Source organism: Apodemus sylvaticus, chromosome 6 (genome assembly GCF_947179515.1).
Source record: "Apodemus sylvaticus chromosome 6, mApoSyl1.1, whole genome shotgun sequence".
Classification (NCBI taxonomy): domain Eukaryota; kingdom Metazoa; phylum Chordata; class Mammalia; order Rodentia; family Muridae; genus Apodemus; species Apodemus sylvaticus.
In genome coordinates, this window is record NC_067477.1 from 116,258,261 (window position 1) to 116,283,097 (window position 24,837).

Genomic DNA, 24,837 nt, shown 5'->3' on the forward strand with positions numbered 1-24,837 from the left:
TTTTTGCTTTTTTGAGACAGGGTTTCTCTGTGTAGTCCTGGAACTCACTCTGTAGACCAGGCTGGCCTCAAACTCAGAAATCCACCTGCCTCTGCCTCTGCCTCTGCCTCCCAAGTGCAGGGATTAAAGGCGTGCATCATCACTGCCTGGCTGCGTACTTTAAATCCCAGCACTGGGAGGCATAAATCGGTGGATCTTTGAGTTCAAGGACAAGAGCTACATCACTTTTTTTTGTGTGTGTGTGTGGGGAAGGGGGCATGGTCTTTACATAGCCCAGGCTATCCTGTAGACCTGGCTAGTCTTGAAATCAAAGATCCTTCTGCCTCTGCTATCTGATATGCTGAGATTAAATATGTATGCCATCAGGCCCTGCTCAAAACCAATTTTTAGAAGGAAATTGTTACTTATGACCGAGACTTGTGTGGACGTGATACTATAGCTTCCATTTATATCTGCAGATCCAGGGTCTTGAGAGATGGCTCAGCAGTTAAGAGCATTGGTTGTTCTTGTGGAGGACCAGGGTTTGATTCCCAGCCCTCACATGGGATCTGAAGCTTCTGGACTCTGCAGGCAGCAACCACATCCCATCCACATGATTACACATACACACACACACACACACACACACACACACACACACACACGATTAAATGTAAGCCTGACGTGTTGGGGAGATAGCCCAGTCTGTAAACTGCTTGCTGTGGAAGTGTGAAGAATTGAGATTCCAGTATCCATGTAAATCCTTGAGGAAGCACGGCAGTGTTTCCCATAATCCTAATGCCAAGTAGACAGGGAGCATCCTAGGGCTTTGCCTGGACAACCTAGTGTAATCAGCAAGCTCTAGTTGGACCTTGTCTTCAAGTGGAGAAGTAGATGTGTAGTGATGAATGCTTTTAATCCAACATTTGGAAGGCAGACGCCTGTGGATCTCAGTCCAGTCCATTCAGGGCTGTAAAGACGCTTGCTGTGTCTAGGTTACTACAACAAGGATTGGATATTCTGTTTTGGAAACTATATGTACTAATGTTAGGTTCTGGGACTTCTTTTTCTATTCCGTGTGTCATAAGGATTATTAATTTTTTCCTTACCCTTACTATATGAATAACATGGAATGACAAACACACATCACTAGTATATATAACGGAGATTAAGAAAATGTATATAGAATTGCTAATAAACTTTAATCCCAGCACTTGTAGTGCTAGTAGTTAGGGGAGGTGGTTGTGAATAGGTTCAGCTGACTTCTTTCAAGAAGCTGGAGTGGAGTGTGCTTGCACTGCAGGTGCTAGGAAGTAGAGGCAGGTGGGTTTCCAGCAAGTTCGAGGCCAGCTTGGTCTGCAAACTCAGTCGTAGGCCAGTGACTAAGAGCAGCCGTGGTGGTACCTGCCTTCAATCCTAGCACTCAGAGGCAGGTGGACCTTTTTGAGAACAGCCAAGTTTACATTGGGTGTTCCATCCGGGCCAGTCAGTTACATAGTGAAACTTTGTCTTAGAAAAGAGAAAAAAAAAACCCTAAGAAATCTAAAAATCTTTAAGAACAAATATAATTTGTGTGTGTGGGGAGTATGTGAATGTAATTGTAGGTGCCTGTGGAGGCCAGAAGAGGGCGTTAGATTCCCCGGAACTGGACTTCAGCCATGATTGGGAGCTACCCAAATGTGATGCTGACTCAACTTAAGTCCTTTTTAAGAGCAGTGCTTTTTTTGTTTGTTTTTTTGGTTTTTTTTTTTTTTTTTTTTTTTTTTTTTTTTTGAGACAGGGTTTCTCTTTGTAGCTCTGGCTGTCCTGGAACTCACTTTGTAGACCAGGTTGGCCTCAAACTCAGAAATCCGCCTGCCTCTGCCTCCCAAGTGCTGGGATTAAAGGTGTGCGCCACCAGCGCCCAACTACAGTGTATAGTTTTTAACCACTGAGCCATTTCTCCGGTGCAAGAAGTTGTATTATATTCGCCATTATAGCTTTTGCTAAGTCTGGTAAGTAACACAAACTCTTGGGAGAAAGAAGCAATTTACCTTTTTCTTGTCATTGATTGAAATTAACTGCAGTGCTTTCCTCATAACTCTTGAGAAGTTGGCAAAACCCCCAACCAAACAAAAATTATACTGTTACAGCATTAAGGAACACCGAACTTGGTTAGGCAGCTAGACATCTACTTGGACTTCTCCAGGATCTAGTTTAATGTGAAACTAAATCACACCCAGTGTATGATTTCAGTCCCAAATACTTTCTGGGAGATGGGGAACTGTTACTCTTCCTGGTTTTGGAATCCAGCACTTCAAAGCCAAACCACTTCCTTTGTGATTCTACCCAACTTTTAAAGGAATTCTTTTGCTGCCGACACTTACGTGGAATACTGGAATAAGTGAAGGGTGACATTTGTAGTATTCCTTACCCTGTCTGGTTCCTCGTACGCATTAACTTATAATCCTAGGTACCCCTCCCTCTGAGCGTCACCCCCATTTAATACAGTAGGAAATAACTGAGACAATCTGCCACATTGCAGTTATGCCTAAAACACAATTAGTAAATAGAACTGTCAGAGGTCGTAGGGGCGCTGCGAAGCGAAGGTTACATTTTCCCAGGGTCGTCCTCCCAGATCCTCCCACCCCAGTACGCCTCGCCGCGCGTAGTTTCTGCCAGTGAAACTTCGCCGGGTGACCCCAGACTTGCATTCCTGGGCGATACTCTGAGGGTGGGAACCAACCAAGGACGCCGGGGAAGGGGGAGCCCCGGCGGGACTTGGCGGGCAGCGACCGCGCGTGTGTGACAAGCCAGGCGGCTGGGGGAAGGGGCTCAGCCCGCCTCGCGGCTGCGTCCTGCGCCCCGCGCCCTGCCCCCAGCCTCTGCTGGCGCTAAACCCCGGAGAGCGGAGCGTGCACGCTGAGCCTCCTCGGCGGGCCCGGCCGAGGCGCTGGGCATGCTCAGTGGGCCGGACCCGGTAGAGCGGCGAGTAAGGACGCGTGGGCTTCCCAGGCTCTGCCTTCCCCGGGTTCAGGCCCCGGACCCGGGCTGTGAGGGTGGCGGCGACTGCCGCCGCCAGGCCCGCGGCCTCCCGACCCCGGATGGCGCGGGGCCCGTCCCGCTTCCGCCGTTGAGCGCGCGGCACGGCGGGCGGAGGCGCGGGGCGAGGCGGGGCGGGCGGGCGCGCGGCAGGAGGGAGGCCTGGCGGTGGGGGCGGGGCGGGTGGGGGAGGGCGCGGAGTCACGGGGGTGGGGTCAGCGGGGAGGCTCGGCAGGCCGCGCGGCGGGGCCCGGGGCGGCTCGCGGAAGCAGCCCGGTCAGGGCAGCGGCGGCGACTTCGCGGCCGCGCGGCTCGGGTGAAGCCGCTGTGGGCCCCATCTTCCGGCGGCCCGCAGAGTTTGTGGTGATTACTGTCGCCCTCCGCCCCGGTTGCCATCTCCTCCTCTTCCTCCTCCTCCTCCTGGGCCGGGCCGGTCCCCTCCCTGCGGCCGCCTCCTCTTGGGCTGGGCCCGCGGCGTCTAGTCCCCTCGCGGAGCCGCCGCCGCCTCCTCATTCATCCTCGTGCACCATAGGCGGCACAGGCACCAAGATGTCCAACCGAATGGTCTGCCGGGAAGCCAGCCACGCCGGGAGCTGGTACACCGCCTCAGGTAGGGCGCAAGGCCGCCGGGGCCCGGCGGGCGGGGACTCGGGTGGAGGGCGGCGGGCGGAGGGCGCGGACCGCGTGCCGAGGGAGCGGGCCGGACCGCGCCGCCTCCCCCACCCGGCGCTCCGGCCGGCGGCCTGGAGCCCGCGGAGTTGAGCGAGGAGTTGCCGGCCGGCCCCGGCCCGGGCGAGCGCGGGCTGCGCGGCTCTGCGGACGGCCTCTGCGGTGGGGAAGGACGAGTTGGCGCGGTCCTCGTGCCAGAGACTGGCCGACGGGACCGCTGCTTTTGCCCCCACCCTTGGGGCATCCCGCGCCCCTGGAAAGAGTGACAGACAGTACTTTTCTCCCCATCCCTCACGTTGCTACTCCTGGTCTCGCTTGGAAGATCTGTCAGACCAGGGCCTCTCGGGGATTTGTCGCTTTGTACGTGGAGGCTCGGGCAGAGCTGCTGCCAGGCAGGGGCTCTGGGTGGCCTCCTAGCTCTTTTGTCAGTGTTTGCATTGTTACTGTCATTCAGGGGCAGCTGGAGGTGGCATCAGCACTTTTTCTGAGCAACCTCTTTAGTACCCAGTGCTCGGTGCTGGACAACCTGCTTAGTTTAGCTTACGTTTTGAGAGAATTTTGTCTACACTCTTCAAAACCAAGTGCAGTTCTTTAGGTAAGAAAGGGTAGGGCCGTTTCCCTCTAGTACAACTCTCTTCACAAGGATTGTTTTCTGAGATTATTTTCAGGGGTCACATTTCTGCTTTGGTAACAAAGAAAAGTTTCCCCGTGATTCCTGTTGGTCTCTAGGCCATCTGGGCTTCTCAGCAACTGGCTCTACTAACCTTGATGTTTTCCTTTGCAAGTACTGGGGTTGGATAGTGACACGAATCTTTTGGGAACACGGAAAATCTGGAAGGCAGTTTTTTTCCCTAGATTATTCAGCCAGCACCTGAAGTACATGCACCTTGCTGGTCCACAGCGGATTTGCCCTGCTAACACACAAAAGAATTACATGGTTGGGTTTGGAACTACTGCTAACAAGTAGCTGTAGTTTTTGCATTAGATAAGTATGACATTTTATGGCCGGGAAGTACTTCATACACCTTTTTTTGTTTGTTTTGTTTTTGTTTTTGTTTTTGTTTTTTTCGAGACTGGGTTTCTCTGTGTAGCCCTGTCCTGGAACTCACTCTGTAGACCAGGCTGGCTTCGTACTCAGAAATCCGTCTGCCTCTGCCTCCCAAGTGCTGGGATTAAAGGCCTGTACCACCACCTTACGGCGGCATTTATTTACTGTGTTCCTATGCTTTGTTACAGATGTTTTAAGCTTTTGTTGTAGCTTGCATTGTAATGTGGGCAAATATACAGAAGTTTTAGACTGCTAGACATGTATATGGGTAGTAAAACTGGGTACAGTTCACATTTTTGGTCTTAGAATTCCTTAAAGTTTAATACAAGATGCAGCCTTTAATCTGGTCAAAAAACCCTGACTGTAGATATTTATTAGTAAATAAGCATGGGCTATTTCCTTAAAAGTGCTGGTATAGGTAATTATATTTTTTTCCTAAAATCTGGGTGAATTAAATAATACCTTACTGAAACTCAGGTGTATGACTTTGGGTGTGTCAGTTCCCCCCAGAGATTCTCCTTGTTGCCCTGGCTGGACTGGAACTCAAAGATCCACCTGGGTCTGCCTCCCAGTGCTGGGATCAAAGGCACTGCACCACCATTTCCTGGCAGTCTTTTTAAATTCGATTGATATTGAGGAAATTAGGATAAACTGAAAGCAGTTTAGTTTTAGAAGCTTAATTTGTATCCTTAAGACGATTGACACAAACTTACAGGTATGTAATGTAAAGTTGGTCTGATAACTGTATCTGTAGGTTATGATAGTGTATCTATGTTGAAATAATAATGACCTACTATTGGGACTTTTTAATTGTATTGTGCTATTGTTTCTCTAGACAACTAGTCAATTAAAAAAAAAACTGAGGAATAGGTGAGATGTGTTTGTTGTTTGTCATTTTGTGTCTTTTCCAGTGTTCAGGTTGTAGACATAGAAAGTATTCAGTTATTGAAAGAAATAAGGGTAAAGCCACATTGACTTCAGTTAGCTAGCTCTTTCAGTAAGAAAAAATTGTACATTTATATTACATGTATTCACACATGTCTTTTTCTTATTTACCCCTTCTTATATGTTGTTAGATCCATTGGCTGAGGGTGGTATAAATTTCTGCTTTCCCTCAAGGAATTTAGTTTATTGAGGTAAATTATAATTTCAGAGAAGCAATTAAATATCTGTTAGGTTGAGATAGTGCATTTACATGTTCTGAGGAGGGTGGAGTCATGTAGACATTGTCACATAGGATTTCAGTTGTGCTCTGAAGGAAGGATATTTAGTCAAGTTTGGAACAGGAGGAACGAACATTGCATTGGGAAACAGCACACATAAACAGAGGCAGAAAGTGTAAGTAACTCAACCTAGTAAGAATGGTCAGTTCTTATGGGTATAGTTTGAAAGCCTGGATTGTAGAGTGGAGCTGGAAATGCCTATGGATTAGGTACTATACTATTAGGCACCTTACTCAGCAAGGTGCACTGATGGAGGTTTTAGACTTGGGTATTAATATGATGCAAGTAATATTTTAGGAAAACTAATCTCATAGGAAGGTTAGTCCTCATTTCCTTACCAGTGTGCAACAAGGATGAGCGGACTATGGCTAAGATCCCAAGCACACTCTGTAAACATTAAGAAAAAAAATCATTAACTACATTTTGTTTTAAAAAAGATTTATTATTATTTTGATTATCTGTGTGTGTGTGTGGGTGCTGTGTGCACATGAGTGCAGGTACCCTCTGAAGCTAGAGGGGTTGGAGCCCATCCTAGAGCTGGATGTTTTAATTTTTAAGTGTCTGTTTAAAAATCAAAAAAAAAAAAAAAAAAGCCAGGCGTGGGAGAGGCAGGTGCATGTTTGTGAATTCTAGGTCAGCCTGGTCTAATACTGAGTTTTTGGAAAGCCTGGGTTTCTCTGTAGTCTTAGCTATCCTGGAACTTGCTATGTAGATTAGGCTAGCCTAAAAATCAGAGAGATCTTCCTGCCTCAGCTTCCTGAGTACTGAAATTAAAGGTATGTGCCACCACATCCATATAGATATAGCTTCTGTTTTATTGTTTTAGTCTCTTATGTTTTCTGTCAGGACAGTTACTATTGTGTACTAAGCAGACTTTTCCAGCCTTATCCCTTTAATTCTACTTAGCACTGCTTCCTCGGTGATCTTTTGAAAGAATCATTTCCTTGGATCACTCTCTCACTGGTCCTTGCTGTCTGGATAAGGTTGGAGCCCTTAGATTGCCTGGCTGTCTTCTCCTGTCCTGACAGCAGCTGGCCCTCTCTGGTCCCATCTTGGCCTCAAGGAACATTTAGCAGCTGTTCATTGCTTCCTGAACTGTAACATGCTGTTTCTTAGCTCTGTGCTTTGTGAAGATGGTCTTTTTTTTTTTTTTTGTACACCCCCCCCCCCCCCACAGGGTTTCTCTGTATAGCCCTGGCTGTCCTGGAACTTGCTCTGTAGACCAGGCTGGCCTTGAACTCAGAAATCCGCCTGCCTCTGCCTCCCAAGTGCTGGGATTAAAGGCGTGCACTACCAACACCTGGCCTGTGAAAATTCTCTTAACAGACAAGTTTCTGCTTATCCTCTAGGGGATGTTTATATCTCCAAGATACTACTTTGTGCCTTGCCGTTTTTTTTTTTTTTTTTTTTTTTTTTTTTTTTTTTTGTGTGTGTGTGTTTGTGTCCTTGTAATACCTGAAGTGTGTCTTTTTGCTTTTATTATTTGTATATAAAGTTATTGACTCATTGAAGCTAGGAATTTGTTTTGTTTTTGATACCACAAATAAAAAACATTTAAAAATGTTTACATTTTATTTAGTTTGTATACAGGTATGTAGGCAGGCATGCTATGAAGGATGTGGTAAGCAGAGGACAGTTTGTGGGAGGTATTCCTTCTACTGTGTGTGTGTGTGTTCTGGGAACCAAACTCAAGTTGACATTTGGGTGTAGGTGAGCCGTGTCAGTTTAAAGCACGGTGCTTTACATAGATCCCGGCAAACCTTTACACAAAGGAATGTTAAAAATGTTTGGTATATAATGGATGTGATATTTACTATTTATAATTTGACAGGGCATGTCTGAGAAGGATTATCTAGGTTGAGTGCCTTGAAGTGGGAAGACCCACCCTACGTGTGTACTGCACCTTGCTGTGGTAGGGTTCTGTAGAGCATGGAAGTGAGGGGAGCTGAGGCTTGTTTATTGCTCTCTATTCCTGACTGGGGATGTAATGTGACTTGATGCCTCAAGCTCCTGCCACCAGTTTCCCTCCTTCTGATAGAATAGTCCCTGCAACTGTAAGCTAAAACAAATCTTCTTCCTCTAAGTTACTTCTTGTCTGGTATTTTGTCATAGTAATGAGAAAAGTAACCAACACAGTGGGTGAGTTAGCAAGTAGTGAGTATTGGCAATAGAGATGCACACGCACAGATATTAATGTTTAAGTTCTAATATGAACAGCGAATATGATGCAGGACTGCAGTCAGGTGTTTAAGCATAATATAGGTGGTTGGAAAGAGAAATCTTAAGACCAGTAGTAGACCTATTTGATGTTAAGTGTAAAAAACATGGCTGGGCATGGTATTACTTACATACCTTTAATCCTAATATTTTGGAAGGCAGAGGCAGGTGAGGTGGATTTCCATGTTCAAGGCCATCCTGATCTACATAGTGTCAGAACAATCAGAATGATGTAGTGAGACAGTATCTCAACCCCACACTCCACCCCTGGGCGCCTCATATGTGACATGTGAAGAAAAGTAGAATAGCTGCATGAACTTTCTTAAAACAGACTCACTCCTCTAACCTGCACCCAGCACGGAAACACTAGTTTACCTATGTTCCTTATATTCTTGAACCATGGTCATTGAATTCCTTTTTCATTCTTCTTCTTTTTTGACTTGAAACTTTATTTCCTGCCAGGGAGTCCCTTACAAAGCCTGTGGACCAGGAGTGAGGCAGGATGTACGGGTTCCTTTCCAACAGTCTGAAATGGATCCAGCTGCTCCGTGGTGGCACCAGCTGCTCTGATGGGTTTTCATCCTTTAGATCTAAGGAGGTCTATCATTAACCAGCACAAGGACTCCCTAGGCTGGTAGCAAATGGGGTTCATCTTACCTGTTGTATATAGGGTATAGACCTTACTGGCCAGGGCAGAGGTGAAGGATTGCACACTATGGTAGTGAAGCTCTAGCAGACACAGGAAGAGCCTAGCCAGGCTTTCTGGGCCATTCTAGGCCTACAGTGAAGGCTTCAAGGCTCTTGGCTCATAGCACGTCTCAGAAAACCACACCCAGCTTTGGGACATGACTACCAGCCAAAAAGCAGCTTCAAACCCAGTTTTGGACACTGCTTTAGCTAGTGGGTCCTTGTCCTTATTGTGCCCTGGGCATGGCAGACATAACCAAGTGACAGTGGCAGTTGGTATTAGTAAGTAAGAGAGGGAAGGCCTTCCCAGGAGGGCAGTGGGGATGCCACAAGGGTGAGGTCACAAGCCCGGGGAGAGAGGGCAAGGAGGCTCTAAGTGGCCAGTGAGTCATAGACAGTCTTGTATTCAACCTCAGTACTTCTGTCCCAAACCCTGACCCTGCTTCTAACTTAGGAGGCAGCTCTGCCTTTGAGGGTGGAGATAAAGAATCTGGGACCAAACTTGGGGTCAACTTGGGGGCCTGGTGGGGCTTGGATCCATCATCACAGGTTGAAGACTAGACTTAAGTCAGGATAAAGCCAGGAGAAGGACAAAGAGCAGCCAGATCTTCACTAATGCTCCAACACTGATGTCCTTCATTGAGATTCTTTAGCTTAACTTTATATTTGTGAGATAAATTCATTCTCACTGCTGTATTAGTGAATATGCCTTGTTTTGTCCATTTTTATTACCGATGGACATTTCATTTTTAATATTTTTTCTTTTGTGGATACTTTTATACTATTTGTTTTAGGTGGATGTATTTGTAGCTTTTCCTGTTATATAATTGAGAGAAGAATTATTAGGCTATGGTATGTGTATATTAAGTTTTAGTTGAAGTGGAAACTTCTGGTTTCTTTGGAATGTCAGTTGTGTTGGATAGTGTTTTACTGGGGCAAACACCTGGAGTGTTTTCCTAAAGCAGACACAGATGAAAGGATGTTTGCTAAAGTAAGCAGGCAAAAGGACATGTAATGAGGGATTCTTTGTTGACAACACACATGTATTGATTTGCCTTACATGCTTTGTAGTGCTCCATTTGTTGAGACCCCATAAAGAGAAACGCACCAAAAAACTTCTTCCTGTGGTTTTCTGCCACTTCTGCGGACTCAGGCTGATTGGCAGTGATGTCAGCTGATATAGATTCACTGTGGAGTTTTGCTAAGCCAGACTCAAGACACGTGGAGGACACAAGATGTTTGAAGGGAGGATAAATAGGACCCAACTGACAGTGACAGGCTGGGCTTGGCTTGCTTGCATAGCTAGCTTTAGAGCACTTCTTGGTCTTGTATTTTCGCTGATCTCTACTTCACGGAGAGAGGAACAGCCTAGAACTTCTGGCATCTCTGGTGGTCCTCGTCCCTCCTGCTGATTCATGCTGAGGCTAGCTGTCTTTGCTAAGTCATGCCACCCTGCTGATTTGCAATCCTGAAACTACTGAATTGGACTGCTGGTGTATTTGTGAAAGTATTTGCAAATGGATTGAGCTGCTCCTGCTTACCTGTGAACTGAACTGTTGACATCCTGATAGTGCAGATGGGATTTGCTCCAAAGAGCAATTTCTAAACCGGTCCACTCCCCCCACCCCCCATCCTAATAACCTTTTTTCCCAGACTACCTCTGGTGTGGGGTGGGCTAGAAGGGAGGTTAAATCATTTAAGAACCATCATTAAAAGTAGGTCTTTGAAAAATTCAAAACTACATTTAGTAGATACTTCTGAAGCAAATTTGCACTTCTGTCAGTATTACATGAGTTTGTTATTCTAGATGTTTGTCAACACTAGGTATTTGTGCTGGCAAGTTTAGGATCACCTTGACACAGGCTAGAATCATTGGGAAATGAGAACCTCAGTTGAAAAATGCCTCCTTAAAATTTCACCATAGATATAGATGTAAATTACAGCAAAATAAAATTGTCCTTGGCTGGAGAGAGGGATTGATGGTTAAGAACATTTGTTGGTTTTCCAGAGTATCTGGCTGGATTTGATTCACAGCACCTACATGGTGGCTCAGAACCATTTGTAACTTCAGTTTCTGGGGACCCATTGTCTTCTGGCCTTTGTGGCACTAGGTATGCATATGGTTTATATAGAGATACATGTAAACAAAACACCTGTACACATAAATAAAAGTAATAAATGCTTTGAGGCCGGACAGGTGGCTCAGTGGTTAAGAACACTCATTGCTCTTATAGAGGACCTTGGTTTGGTTCCTGGTACCCCCTGCATGGCTTTATAATCATTTGTAACTCTAGTCCTTCTTTTGCCTTTGCAGACATCAGGCACTTGCACACGTAAAATAAAAAATAAATAATTATATAATTATAATATAAATCTTTAAAGAGAAGTCTTCATGGGGCTAGAGAGATGGTTCAGCCGTTAAGAGCACATACTGTTGAATCTTCTCTCCCCTTCAGAGTTTTTCTGTGTAGTCCTACTTGCTAGGACTAAAGATGTGTGCTACCACCTCTGCCTGGCATCATATACTGCTCTTGAGGACAGAGTTAGTTCCCATATTGGGTGGCTCACAACCATGTGTAACTTTAGATCCAGGGGATTTGACTATTGATCTTCACAGGAAAATTAAAAATAATGAAAAAAATAATAATCTTTAAAAAGTCGTTCCTTAGATTTTCCCTACAGGTACACTACATGTATATGTATATAATCTCTAATCTACAAAGTTATTGTGCCAAGTTGCTATTATTTCCATTTATAGATGTGACTCAGAGTGAGTGACTTGCTCAAGGTGTCACAAGTAAGTGGAGGAGCCGGTTTGACTCTAGAGCTTAAGGTCAGCACTGAATGTTGTGTTGAGCTCTGCTGCCCTTGAAACTGAACAACTTCTGTTCCATTTCAGTTATTCCCACAGTACATTGTCGGCACCTAACTCATACTTGTGTATTATTTATGCCTTATAAAACATGCTTAAATGTTGAAGAATTTAACAATAATCTTACTAAGCATAGAGCAGTTAAGACAGGTCTTTATCATACCTGTTCTGCCATTATACAGCTGATTACCTGGAGGAGACATCATTTTATGAGTCACTTTTTTAAAAGAAGAACCTGAGCTTAGAAGTTTGAACTATTTGGAACCAGTGAGCATCTTTATAATTGTAAATATTCTTTAAAGTATCTTTATAACTGTACAGAGTAAATCTCTTGAATTATAAAATATCAAAGATGGGAGAGGATATAAAAGCATGCCATACTTGCTGACTGTTATTCAAAATTAACAAATATTTTAGCACCACAGAATGAGTTGGGATCAGATGAACTTGAAGTAAGAGTTGGTTTTCTCTGTTAGTTCTGGGGATTCAACTGTGGTGGTTAGGTTGCGCAGCAAGCACTCTTACCACTGAGCCATCTTTCTGACCATCTCAATCCCAGCTTTCCCTCTTTTGAGATAGGGTCTTCAACTGACAGTGTAGCTGGGGGTGACTTGGAACTCCTGATTCCCATGTCCCCTGGGTGCAGGGGTTACAGGTAGGGCCTCCACACTTGTTCATGTGGTCTGAGGGTGTGAGTGATAGGCAGGCAGTCCTTATCAACTGAGCTAAACTGCTAATTGAGTTTTTAAAAGACGAGTTCTAGATTTTCATTTAGAGTTCTAGATTTCTAATTGAGACTTAACAGAATTTTATTTTATTTTTATTTTTTGTTTATTTTTTTAAAGCAGAGTCTTATGTAATTCAGGCTGGTCTCACACTCACTATGTAGCAGAAGATGACCTTGGAATACTGCCCTCCTTCCCATGCTAGGATTACAGGCTTGCACCACCACCTCCAGTTCCCAGTTTTTATGGTACTTGGGATCTTGCCCAGGGCTTTTTGCTTGCTAGGCAACCAGTCTCTCCCGCTGTATCTTCAGCTCTCTAGTTACATTTTGTATACCTTTTTCTTTTATCCAAGGGGAGGTTGTGCCACTGTACACAGCCCCAGGTATGTGGATATAATTTGAAGGAAGAATTGGGATTGGCTGACATACTTGGGAGTGCTCTTGAGAAAAAGAGAGGTCATGGTATCTATCTCTTCAGGTTTATCGCTGAGCGGTTTCAGTGATGGAGTTGCTATCTTCTCAAATAGAGAGGACCAATTTAAGAGGAACAATTTTGGAGAAAGAAGGTTAGGAACTCCATTTTGCTCTGTTTGAGATATTTGCTGTCCAGTCTAGTAGTATGATATGAGTTTGAGTTTAGAAGAAGGTGTACAATTGGGATTTTTTTTTTTTTTTTTTTTTTTTTTTTTTTTTAAAGACAGGGTTTCCCTGTGTAGCTCTGGCTATCCAGGATCTAGTTCTCTAGACCAGACTAACCTCGAACTTACAGAGATCACCTGGCTGTTGTGTGCCACCACCACCTGGCACAATTGGGAATTATTGATGGTAAGATTGAATATATGTCTGGAAAAGGATAAAGTCACCATTAGAGTGAATATGATTAGAGAATAAAGAGTGTCAGTGACTGAACTGTAGAGCATTTTCTAGAGGAAGAGGCTTAGGTGAGGGAAATACTGTAAAGAGATAAGAGACATTCTGGTGCCAAGCAAAGAGAATGCTGTTGTGGAGTGCTTTCCTAGCCTGTGGGAGGCCTTTGATTCAATTCTAAGTGCCATTAAAATACAAATCCAGGGGCCCGGAATCCAGGGCAGTAGTTAGGACACTGCCTACTCTTCCAGAGGACCTACTTGGTTTCAGTTCTCAGCATTCATATGGCAGCTCACAACTGACTCCAGTCTCAGGGATCCAGTGCCCTCTTTTGGCTTCCACAGGCATTGTACAGATGTGGTGCGTAGACACACATTTAGGCAAATGCTAGTAAATCATTTTACTTAATTAAAATAAAAATAAATGAAAAAATATAAACTGTACTGGCTGGTTTTGTGTGTCAACTTGACACAGGCTGGAGTTATCACAGAGAAAGGAGCTTCAGTTGGGGAAAATGCCTCCATGAGATCCAGCTGTGGAGCATTTTCTCAATTAGTGATCAAGGGGGGAGGGCCCCTTGTGGGTGGTGCCATCCCTGGGCTGGTAGTCTTGGGTTCTATAAGAGAGCAAGCTGAGCAAGCCAGGGGCAGCAAGCCGATAACACCGTCCATGACCTCTGCCTCAGCTCCTGCTTCCTGACCTGCTTGAGTTCCAGTCCTGACTTTGGTGATGAACAGCAACGTGGAAGTATAAGCTGAATAAACCCTTTCCTCCCCAAGTTGCTTCTTGGTCATGATGTTTGTGCAGGAATAGTCATAAACTATCACCAATAGTTCATGTAGGTTTACCATGTAAGTGATTTTCTTTGGCAAATATGTAATTCTAGTCTAAGCTATTCTGGTCTAAGCTACTCTGGTCTTAGTTATTTCTTATATCACCAGCAGAGCTTCCTAGTGGTTGCTCAGTTTCCATTTTCTTCTTCACATAGTCGCAGAGAGATTTTTAAAAAATACAAATTATGCCAGGCTCTGGTGGTGGATGACTTTTATTCCAGTACTTGAAGCAGAGGCAGAGAGGAGCAGAGGAGCAGGCCAACGTGGTCTACAGATAGAGTTCTAGGGTAACCAGGACTATATGGAGAAATGCTGTCTGAAAAACCAAAACTAACCCAAACCAACCAACCAACCAAAACAACAAAAAACCCAAACAGACAAACAAAAATGGAAATCTGTTTCATGGATACCAGGCATGTATGTGGTACACATATATACTTAGAGGCAAAGCACTCATACATGTAAGAGATACATTAACATAAAGCTTTAAAAAGAATTAAAATATAAATCAGGTAATATTTTCTTAAAATTACATTAAAACTTCGCGCCGAAGAGTCTTCAGTACTCTGATCTCAACTTAACTCTGTGATTTCAGATCCTACCACTTTTTCTTCCTTTTGCTTTTCTCAACCATTCTGACCTCCAAGCTATTTCCTAAGTCAGTTAAACTTACTTTTGTTTTAGGGCTTTTGCTTGCACTTCATAAGATTGACTAATTCTGTTTGATGATCAAGGAAAGGAAATTTTTATTGATTCATGCATTTTGTTATAGCTTGAAGGAAAAATAGGAAGGAATGTTAAGAATCAAGAAAATAGATTTTCTCACTGTGTTCTGAGATTTGTAGACAAATAAATTTAGGAAATGCTGCTTTTTTTTTTTTTTTTTTTTTTTTTTTTTTGTCTTGAGCCCTGACAACTTGTAGTAGACTCATTTATGGCTCAGTTCACAACCAGTTTTCGTGAATCTTTCATATTCTTTGTATTTTCTTTAATTGTGTGATTGGATGTTCACTTTATAAAGTTGGATTGTTGCATTTAAATCCACAACAATTGTGTTGATTTTCTTTTTTGACTATTTCTAACTATTCCCCAAAGCCCTGTTGAAATTCTCAATATAACTGGGAATCATTTACTGCCCTGTGGCCTCACTCCTTGTAGCTGTTTTCTAGAGTGTGCTTGCCTCTTAGCTGGCAAGTCATGCCCCCTGCTTAGTTTCTGAGATAAGATGGAAGTTGGTGTGCTCAGGGTGGGGCGTATGGCCTGCTTACAGTTAAATTTTCTAAGGTTAATACTTAGTTATTCTAAGTTTCTTTTCTGTTGCTGTGGTAAAACACTTTGACCAGAAGCAGCTTAGGAGAGGGAAGGGTTATTTGCTTGTATTTCCAGTACTCCTTTGAGGCAAGTCAGGGCAGGAACTTGTAAAAATAACTTAAAGCAAAAATGATGGAGAAATGCTGCTTGCTGGCTTGCTCTCTGGGTTCTCAGAGACTTATGTTTAGGTAGTTTTCTTATTCACGCCAGGACTCCCTGCCTAGGGTTTATTTAATCTCACATTTGTAGGTAATAGTCATCCCTGAGCAAAGTCAGGGCAGGGAGACTCATGGCTCGAGCTAAAGCAGGAGTGAGGAATGCTCTTACTGGTTTGCATTCCATGGTTTGCTCAGCTTGCTTGGTTTTAGAACAGAGGACCAGGGGTGGCACCTCTGCCATCACCATCTGCAGCCTCCTGTGTCAATTAGTAGTCAAGATAGTCTCCCACAGACCCGCCCATAGGCTACTTTGTTCTAGAAATTCTTCAGTTGAGGCTTCTCTTTCAGATGACTCCAGGAGGCTGTTAAGTTGACAATTATGGCTAGCCAGAACAATGATGTATGTTTTTCTGTCTGTAGGGTTACTAGGGTGTGATGATTGGTTAGGACCCATAGAATTCAGAGAACCTGTTATGTATATTTATTACAGAGAAAAGATACAGATTAAACTTAGAAAGAAAAATCTTAAGGTGATGTTCAGGAGAAACAGTGGACTGCTGTCCTTTCCTGTACTGTGACATGTGATAGGCATGGAGTATCACCATCTAGGAAAACTCATCTAAATGTTGGTACTTGGGTTGTTTACTAGGATTCACTCAGGTAGGTGAGGCGTATCTACATGAAGGAGATGATCGATTTGTTTACCAGCTACTGTCCACTTCCCAGAGGGTGATACAGTACGCCTTAGGATATCTTCAAAATAAAAATGAATTGACTATAAATCACACTGACAGCAAAAATAGTTGGTTAAGGCCCTGGGTATAAAATATACTTTAAAAAATTTTTTTTGGTAAAGTATATGTAATTAGCTTTTATGATTGTGATAGAACCTGAGTGCATGATTCTGTGGTGTGCAGTGTATGTGCAGTGTTTACAACCATTGCCATCATTCTCTCCACCATGCTTTTCCTTCCTCAAAGGAAAGCCAGCTGCTCTTTAAAGAGGGCCTGCCTGTTCTCCCAGCCCCAGGAACTAGTCTTTTTTGTTTGGTTTATTTCATTTAGTATAATGCTTTCAATGTTTACCCATATTGTAGCACATCTAGAAACTCTGTCCAGTTAAATATCTTATTAACAACTTCATAGCCGGGCAGTGGTGGCGCACTTTAATTTCCAGCACTTGGGAGGCAGAGGCAGCCAGATTTCTGAGTTTGAGGCCAGCCTGGTCTACAGAGTGAGTTCCAGGACAGCCAGGGCTATACAGAGAAACCCTGTATTGAAAAACAAAGCAACAACAACAAAACAAAAAACAAAAAAACCCAACTTCATATGTGTGTATTGTATATTTTGGTAATTTTGATCTTCCATTTTCTTTGCTTATCTTTCTTACTCAAACTAAACCCATTTTTCTCAAGAAATGCCTCTTATTTTCATGTCTGTTATTTTGTTTTTGTGATTAGCTGAGTTTAATTGGAGTTCTTTAAAAAGTATGGAGATTCTTTTCTGGAGAGTGGTCAGTTTACCACTGGTGGCTATATCATTAAAGAAAATGACTCTTCTATCCCAGCAATCAGTAATTGTCAATGAGTCCTTTCCTCATCCACGATGGGAGGTTGACTGCTCCCATCCACTGCAGTTAATCTTAGTTGCTGTAAGTTTATGAGTCCTGTGGCCATGTCATGTCCAGAGCACAGGGTTTCATATCACTGCTTCCATTTTCTGCCTCTTAATTCTTTATGTTGAAGCTTCCTTTTGTGGTGTTTCCTGAACCCTACAGGGGTGACATAGGTGTCCTGTTCAGGGATGGGCCCTCAACAGTCACTTATTCTCAGCACTTTGGCCGGTTAGGAAACATTAAGTTAACTGTTACCCTTTGAAAACAGAAGCTTCTTTTCCCCAGGGTTAGAGGAACACTAATTCATGACTATAAGCATAAATATTTAGGGTTCAGTTTCACACCAGTTCAGTCTGGCTAAACAACAGTAGTAGGTTCTCCTTAAAGCCTATAAACTTCCCAGCGATGAGTGTTTGAGCCATGACAGGTTTAATTAATGTGCCAGGCACTCACTTCCTTTGGTGTAGTTGGCATGGTGTTATTGGACCAGTGAGAACATCTTGCCTTGAAAGGTTAATTAATAATAATGATATTGTTGTTATTAGAGACCCGGTCTTTCGGGTCTTTCATGTAGCCCTGGCTAGCCTGGTACTCACTTTGTTGACTAGGCTGGCCTCAAACTTAAAGATCTACTTTTAATGCTGGAGTTATGTGCATTATTTTTAATTTATTTATTTTTATTTTATTCATATTGGTGCTTTGCCTGCATGTGTGAGGGAGTCGGATCCCCTTGAGCGGGAGTTACAGACAGTTGTGAGCTACTATGGGAATGCAAGGAATTTAACCTGGGTTCTCGAGAAGAGCAGCCAGTGCTCTTAACTGCTGAGCCATCTTTCCAGGCCCTATTTTTATTATTTTTAATGTGTGTGTTTATGCTTGTGTATGTATATATATGTATGTATGTATGTGCCCATACAGACCAGAGGAAATGGGTCCCCTGGGGCTGGAATTAGAAGTAGTTATTTGGTAACTAACTTGCCTTTTCTGCAAGGGCATCAAACTCCTCCCTCTCCCCCACCCCCCATCCCCAAGACAGGGTTTCTCTGTGTAGCCCTGGTTGTCTTGGAACTCACTCTGTAGACCAGGCTGACCTTAAACTCAGAAATCTGCCCTAACCCTAACTCTAACTCTAACCCTAACCCTAACCCTCTGCCTCCGAAGTGCTGGTACTAAAGGTGTGTGACACCACTGCTGGCTGGGCATCAAACTCTTTTTTTTGTTTTGTTTTGTTTTTCGAGACAGGGTTTCTCTGTATAGTCCTGGCTGTCCTGGAACTCACTCTGTAGACCAGGCTGGTCTTGAACTCAGAAATCCGCTTGCCTCTGCCTCTGCCTCCTGAGTGCTGGGATTACAGGCGTGTGCCATCACTGCCGGCCAGGCATCAGACTCTTAACCACAGAGTTCTGTCTCCAGGCCTTGTGTGTGTACACATGAAGTCCATTAAGTCAGTCTTTGGTGTCAGTCCTCAGAGGATGTCTACTTTGTATTTGTGAGAACGTCCCTCGCTGCCTTGGTATTTGCTGATTAAACCTGAAGGCTGGCTTTTGCCGCTCTCTAACTAGGGTTACAAGTGTGTTCCCCTGTGTAAGGCTTTTTGTGATAGTTCTAGGGTTTGAGAGCAGCAAGCTCTTTACCAGTTGAGCCCCAGGCCCTGCAATTCTTTTTCTTTTGTTTTCAAATTCTGATTATGTCATTTAAATAGTAGCTATTTGTATGTCCTTTTCTATTACATGTTATTTTTATGACTTCTGAGCCCCGGTGTAATATTTTTTCTCCTGTTTGTGAGTCATGGTATTTTGATTGATTGCTTGTTGATTGATAGTGATGGAGCTTGAACCCAGAGCCTATCAATGAACTAACAGCATCTACATTTTAAAAAATTAAAGAAGATAGAAACAGACTCCTCTATCCTAAACTAACCTGAAATTTGTTCTGTAGGTGAGGATGACTTTGAACCTGCTCATCCTGCCCCTGCCTGCAGAATGTTGGGAGTTCCACAGGGATGCCTTCCCGTGGAGCTTCTTACTGGATTTTATGTTTGTGGTTGTTCACTTGTTTAATTCTGTCCAACATTGTGTTCTGGGGTTTGTTTTAACTGTCTCATAATATTATGAGCTGTTTCTCTCCATGATAGTGATAGCTTCCATGACTTCCATGCCTCTGAGCAGTGGAAATTATTCTTTTACAGAAGTTGTTCTTTGTTTTGCTTTGTGAAATGCCATAACTTAAATATTTTATGTGTAAGGGTGTTTTGTCTACATGCATATTTGTACATAGTTTGTGTACCTGGTGGCCACCAAGGCCAAAGAGGCATTGGATTCCCTTGAACAGGTTGTGACTTATGTGTGGACTCTGGTCTAAAACCTGGGTCCTCAGGAAGAGCCACCAGTGCTCTTAATCACCAAGTCTGGTTCCAGACAGTCCTCTCTGCCTGCTGAAGTAAACAACAATTCAGCTGGGTGGTGGTGGCACACGCCTTTAATCCCACCACTTGGGAGGCAGAGGCAGGTGGATTTCTGAGTTTGAGGCCAGCCAGGGCTACACAGAGAAACCCTGTCTCGGACCCCCCCCCCCCCAAAAAAAAAAAAAAGAAACAACAACTCAGGCAGGAGTTGTTGGTGAGTATTTCTAGGAAGGGTCCTGGGTACTGAACCCAAAGCAAGTACCTGTCAGGTCTAAGAAAGGCGTGCGATCTCCTTGGAACTGACATTACAGTTGTGACATGTCTGATGTGGGTGCTGGCGACCAAATGTGGACCCTTTGCAAGAGCTCTTGACTAACTGCTCTTTCGATCTTAACTGCTTATTGTTTCTTAAGTTTTACTTAAAACCCTAACCCTAACCCTATAATTGCTGAGCTATCTCCAGTCAGCACATTTAATTATTAAGCACATCTGTGCCTGTGTTGTAATCATAGCTCCATTTGATTGATTGATTGATTGATTGATTGATTGATTGAGACAGGGTTTCTCTGTATAGCCCTGGCTGTCCTGGAACTCTGTAGACCAGGCTGGCTTCGAACTCAGAAATCCACCTGCCTCTGCCTTCCAAGTGCTGGGATTACAGGTGTGCGCCGCCACAGCCCGGCTCATTTCTACTTAGGGTCTCAGTAGCCCTGTGTACACCAGAACTCAGTATGTAAATCGGCAGTTTGGCCTTCATTTTGGAGTGATTATTTTGTGTGTGTGTGTGTGTGTTTAAGATTTACTTATTTATTTTATGTGAGTAAACTGTTGCTGTCTTCAGGCACACCAGAAGAGGGCATTGGATCTCTTTACAGAGGGCTGTGAGCCACCATGTGGTTGCTGGGAATTCAGGAATTTTGGAGGAGTGCTCTTAACCGCTGAGCCATCTCTTCAGCCCTGAGTGATCCTTTTTTGACATAAAGGCTCATCACATAATTCTAGCTGGTCTGCAACTTGTTATATAGACCTGGCTGGCCATGACTCACACAAATCCACCTGCTTCTGCTTCCTGAGTGTTGGAATATAAAAGCCTGTGACAATATGCCCAGTGGAGTTGTCATCTTGACTATATGTCTTGAAAATATGTTGCTTTTTGTACATGGGGAGGGCACAGTCTCACTTTGTAGCCTTGCCTGGCTTGGAACTCATACACTATATAGGCTGGCTCAGAGAGATCTACTTGCCTCTCTTTGCCTCCTGAGTGGTAGGATTAAAGAAGTACAGTACTACACCTGGTCTTAAACTTTCTAAAAATGTGTGTGTATGTGTCTCCCTGTCCCCATCCATGTCTGTTGCTGTGTATGCTGTGGCCTGTGTGGTGGTACTAAAGGGACAACTTGGAGGGTGTGTGTGTGTGTGTATACATGTGCCTGCTTTCCCGCCCCCTCCCCCTCCTCCTCCCCCATCCCCATCCATGCCCATTGCTGTGCATGCTGTATCATGTGTGGTGGTACTTAAGGGACAACTTGGAGGAGATGGTTTTCTTCTACCATGTTGGTCCAAGTAATGGTGCTTGGCAGTAAGTGCCTTTATCTGCTTAGTTACCATCCTTACATGTGCCACCACAGTTAGCTTTTCTTTTCATTTTACATTTTAAAAAATATTTTATTTGTGTGTGTGTGTGTGTGTGTGTGTGTGTGTATGTGTTTGTGCAGCTGAGTTCCGTACTTGGGGAGGCCAGAGGAGGGTATTGGATCCCCTGGTGGGTTGCAACCTGCCTGATGTGAGTGCTGGGAACTGAGCATAGTTTGTCTTGAAGAAGAGGAAGGGCTATTAACTTCTGAACCCTTTCCAGCCTCCTGCTTTTTCCCAGTTCTCACTATGTTGCTGGCTACCCTGGACCTTGCTAAGTAGTGCAGGCTTGTATTTAAAGTGATCCTTTTGTCTCAGACTCCTGAGTTTTAGGACAGACATAGGCAAACATACCCTGACTCTTAAGAAATTTGTGATGTTAGGGAAATTTTTTCATGGCTTCTGTGTGAATTGCTCTCATTATATGCTTTTGGCTTGCTTCCCAGTATCTGCTTCTAATTGTTTCATTAATTCACTTTTTACATTTCCATCTTTTATCCATTTTGAGTTTATGATAATGAAATTTGAGATATGAGCCTACTTTATTGCCTTTACTATATTATCTCTTTTATATTCTATTTTTTAATATAATGTGAAAAATTAGCTTTATGATTATATTGAATTTTAGTGTTTTCTGTCTCCCTGCAGACAGACAACCTATTTGATTTCATTGACTTATTCTTGTGTCTTTAAATACAGTTTTTATTATAGTAGTTTTAGACTCTCTTCTGTTTCTCTTCTGTTTTAGGGATTTCTTGGCTATTTATTTATTTGTTTCATATGGGATTTTTCAGATGTACAATACCATGTGTAGCTATTCTTAGTTTACTTTTTTATGAGCTTAGTTATTGCTTGCTTATTTTACATATAGATTTTGAATTAGGCTTTCTACTTCAAATGTATACACCTTTGAAGAGGTCAGAGATCACCTTGCAAGAATTTTTTTTTCTTCTATGGAAGTCCCAGGGATTGAACTTAGATCAAAAGCCCAGCCCTATATTTAACCTTTTTTGATTCTATACCTGATTTAGGGGATAGACAGACAGACATGCTTAAAACACACACACACACACACACACACACACACACACACACACACACACACAGCCATACTTTATTTGCTGGAGAAAATGACTTATAGTGGACCCTGAGATTATTTATTTTGTTTTGTTTTTGTGTTTTTTATTTTTTTTTCAAGACAAGGTTTCACTGTGTAGCTTTAGCTGTCCTAGAACTCTCCATGTAGACCAGGCTGGTCTCAAACTCACAGAGGTCTACCTGCTTCTGCCTCCTAAGTGCTGGGAATCAGGATGTGTACTGCTACCCCCTGGGAACCCTGAGTTTTATTTTTAGGGGAACTTGTTTTCTCTTTTTCCTACTATTTCCTCCCGCTAGAGCCAGAATGAACAGCAAGGCTTCTTACACAAAGTCAGTGGTTCTGAACCTGTGGGTCAAATAATTACATTATGATTCATAATAGCAAATTTACAGTTATGAAGTAGCAACAAAATAATTTTATGATTGGGGGGTCACTGTGACATGAACTGTATTTAAAAGGTCACAGCATTAGGAAGGTTGAGAACCACTGCTCTAATCAGCAGTAAAGATCTTCTGTGTAGTGGGGTTTTCATCATTAGTGAAATTAAAAAATTTCAGTCTCTTTTAAAGGCTCAGATTGCTAATATATATATTAGGTTTTTCAGACAATATATATATATATATATATATATATATATATATATATATATATATATATGCTTTTGCACCTGCTCAGTTCTGTCTTTGCACTATGAAGGTAGTTGTAGTTATTATGTAAATGGACAGATAACAGTTTTCAGTTAAATGTCATTTATAAAAAATATATGGTGAAAATTTTGGAATTATGATTTCTTTAAAAAAAAGGAATATTATGGGAATATGTTTTCATTTTTAATCCCAGGTATGAGGTATGGGGCTATTTTAGATTGTTCACAGAAGCTATGCTTTGCCTTGTGCCCTAGCAGGGTTGTTATATTGCCAGTGGCAATTGTGTGCTGTTTGGAATCTTGGGCAATTTTTTTAGATGTGCATGCCTGGAGAGGGTTGTTAGTCGGTTGCTGTTAAGTAGTCCTATGCACAGAAGAAATAAGAAATTAGATATTCTGAAGGCAAAGATCAAGCTCACCCCAAGGAACTTGATGCCTAAATCAGCAGGAAGTATTCTAATGATAACGTCTCTCCCTTTCCCCTCTATTTTTCTCTCCTATCTAGTGTTAGGAGGTTGAAAGCGTGGAAGAAAAGGGTAGAGAAGGTTGGAATAAAAAGAACCTGCAAAGTAGCAAAAGACCAGTTACAAAAAGGTACAGCTATCTATTCTTAGATAGCGTGGGATGCTAGTTATTATGGAAGGAAATAATACCCTTTAATATTGATTATTAGAAAAGGTGATACAAGTAATTTAAGAATTTTATTAGCTGCTGTTTCATTTGAAATTGGTGTAGTTAGAGAATTATTTGTGACTGAAGGCATAGTATATCTTTCTTTCTCCTCGGTGCTTAGGACTAGAACACAGGGCCTGGTTCTTACCCTACAAGTGCCCTCTACCCCTGAGCCATAAGCACAACTTGGGAAAGTAAAAGAGTTAATAAAATAACTTCTAGTCTTATCGTTTATGTGTGTGTGTGTGTGTGTGTGTGTGTGTGTGTGTGTGTGAGAGAGAGAGAGAGAGAGAGAGAGAGAGAGAGAGAAAGAGAGAAAGAGAGAGAGAGATCAGTAATTGCTTACTTGATCCCTGTTGTGAGCTTATCACGACTGACTTATGATATACTTTCTTGGGGCTGGGGATGTGGTCCAGTCTTTAGAGTTCTTGCATAGCATACATGAGGATATGGATTTTGATTTCCAGCACCTCATAAAACCAGGCATGTAGGTCCAGTGTTTGGGAGGTAGAAATGGGAGAATCAGAAGTTCTCTTCAACTATAGAGTTTGAGGCCAGCCTTAATAATGAGGTCCTGGATCAAATAACAGATATTACCATTCTCTTTCTTGAGTGCTAAGGATTGGATCTAGGGCCTTGTCCATACTGAGTGTAGTAGTTACTTATGAAAGAATTTATTGTTACAAGTCTAGAGGGAGAAATTAAAATGGTGGGGTTTGAAATTGCAGCAGGAGAAGGAAGCTGAGATTTCATATTTTCAACATTAGGTATGTAGTTAACCACCAAACTACAATTCTAGTTCTTTAGAACTCCTCTCTCTCTCTCTCTCCTCTCTCTCTCTCTCTCTCTCTCTCTCTCTCTCTCTCTCTCTCTATATATATATATATATATATATATATATATTTTCTTTTTCTTTTCTTTTCTCTCAAAAAGACAGGGTTGTTTTATATAGTTCTGTCTGTGTCCTGGAACTCACTATATAGAGGAGGCTGGGCTTGAACTGCCTCCTCCTCCCAAGGACTGGCATTAAAGGTGTGTACTACTACACCCGACTAAAACTTTTTATTGTAGTAGTAACTGGCTTTTTTTTGTCCCTTCCTGTATTTAAAAAAATTTAAACTGTGTGTATCTCTGTGGGCAGATGCACATGAATGTTAG

General features: G+C 42.9%; 1 protein-coding gene across 3 annotated transcripts in view; it reads left to right on the forward strand.

Moving 5' to 3' along the window:
- The first annotated feature begins 2,810 nt into the window (after positions 1–2,810).
- Positions 2,811–24,837, forward strand: part of Memo1 (mediator of cell motility 1) — a 92,677-nt gene continuing 70,650 nt past the window's right edge. Inside the window, exons 1-2 of one of the 3 annotated variants that reach the window (XM_052186296.1) lie at positions 2,811–2,950; positions 3,533–3,610. In XM_052186296.1, the coding sequence (XP_052042256.1) occupies positions 3,550–3,610 (61 nt within the window). In that variant the 5' untranslated portion in view covers positions 2,811–2,950; positions 3,533–3,549. Of the gene's footprint in view, positions 2,951–3,208; positions 3,611–24,837 lie in introns of those variants that run through there. The other 2 variants (XM_052186299.1, XM_052186297.1) reach the window with 2 other exon arrangements.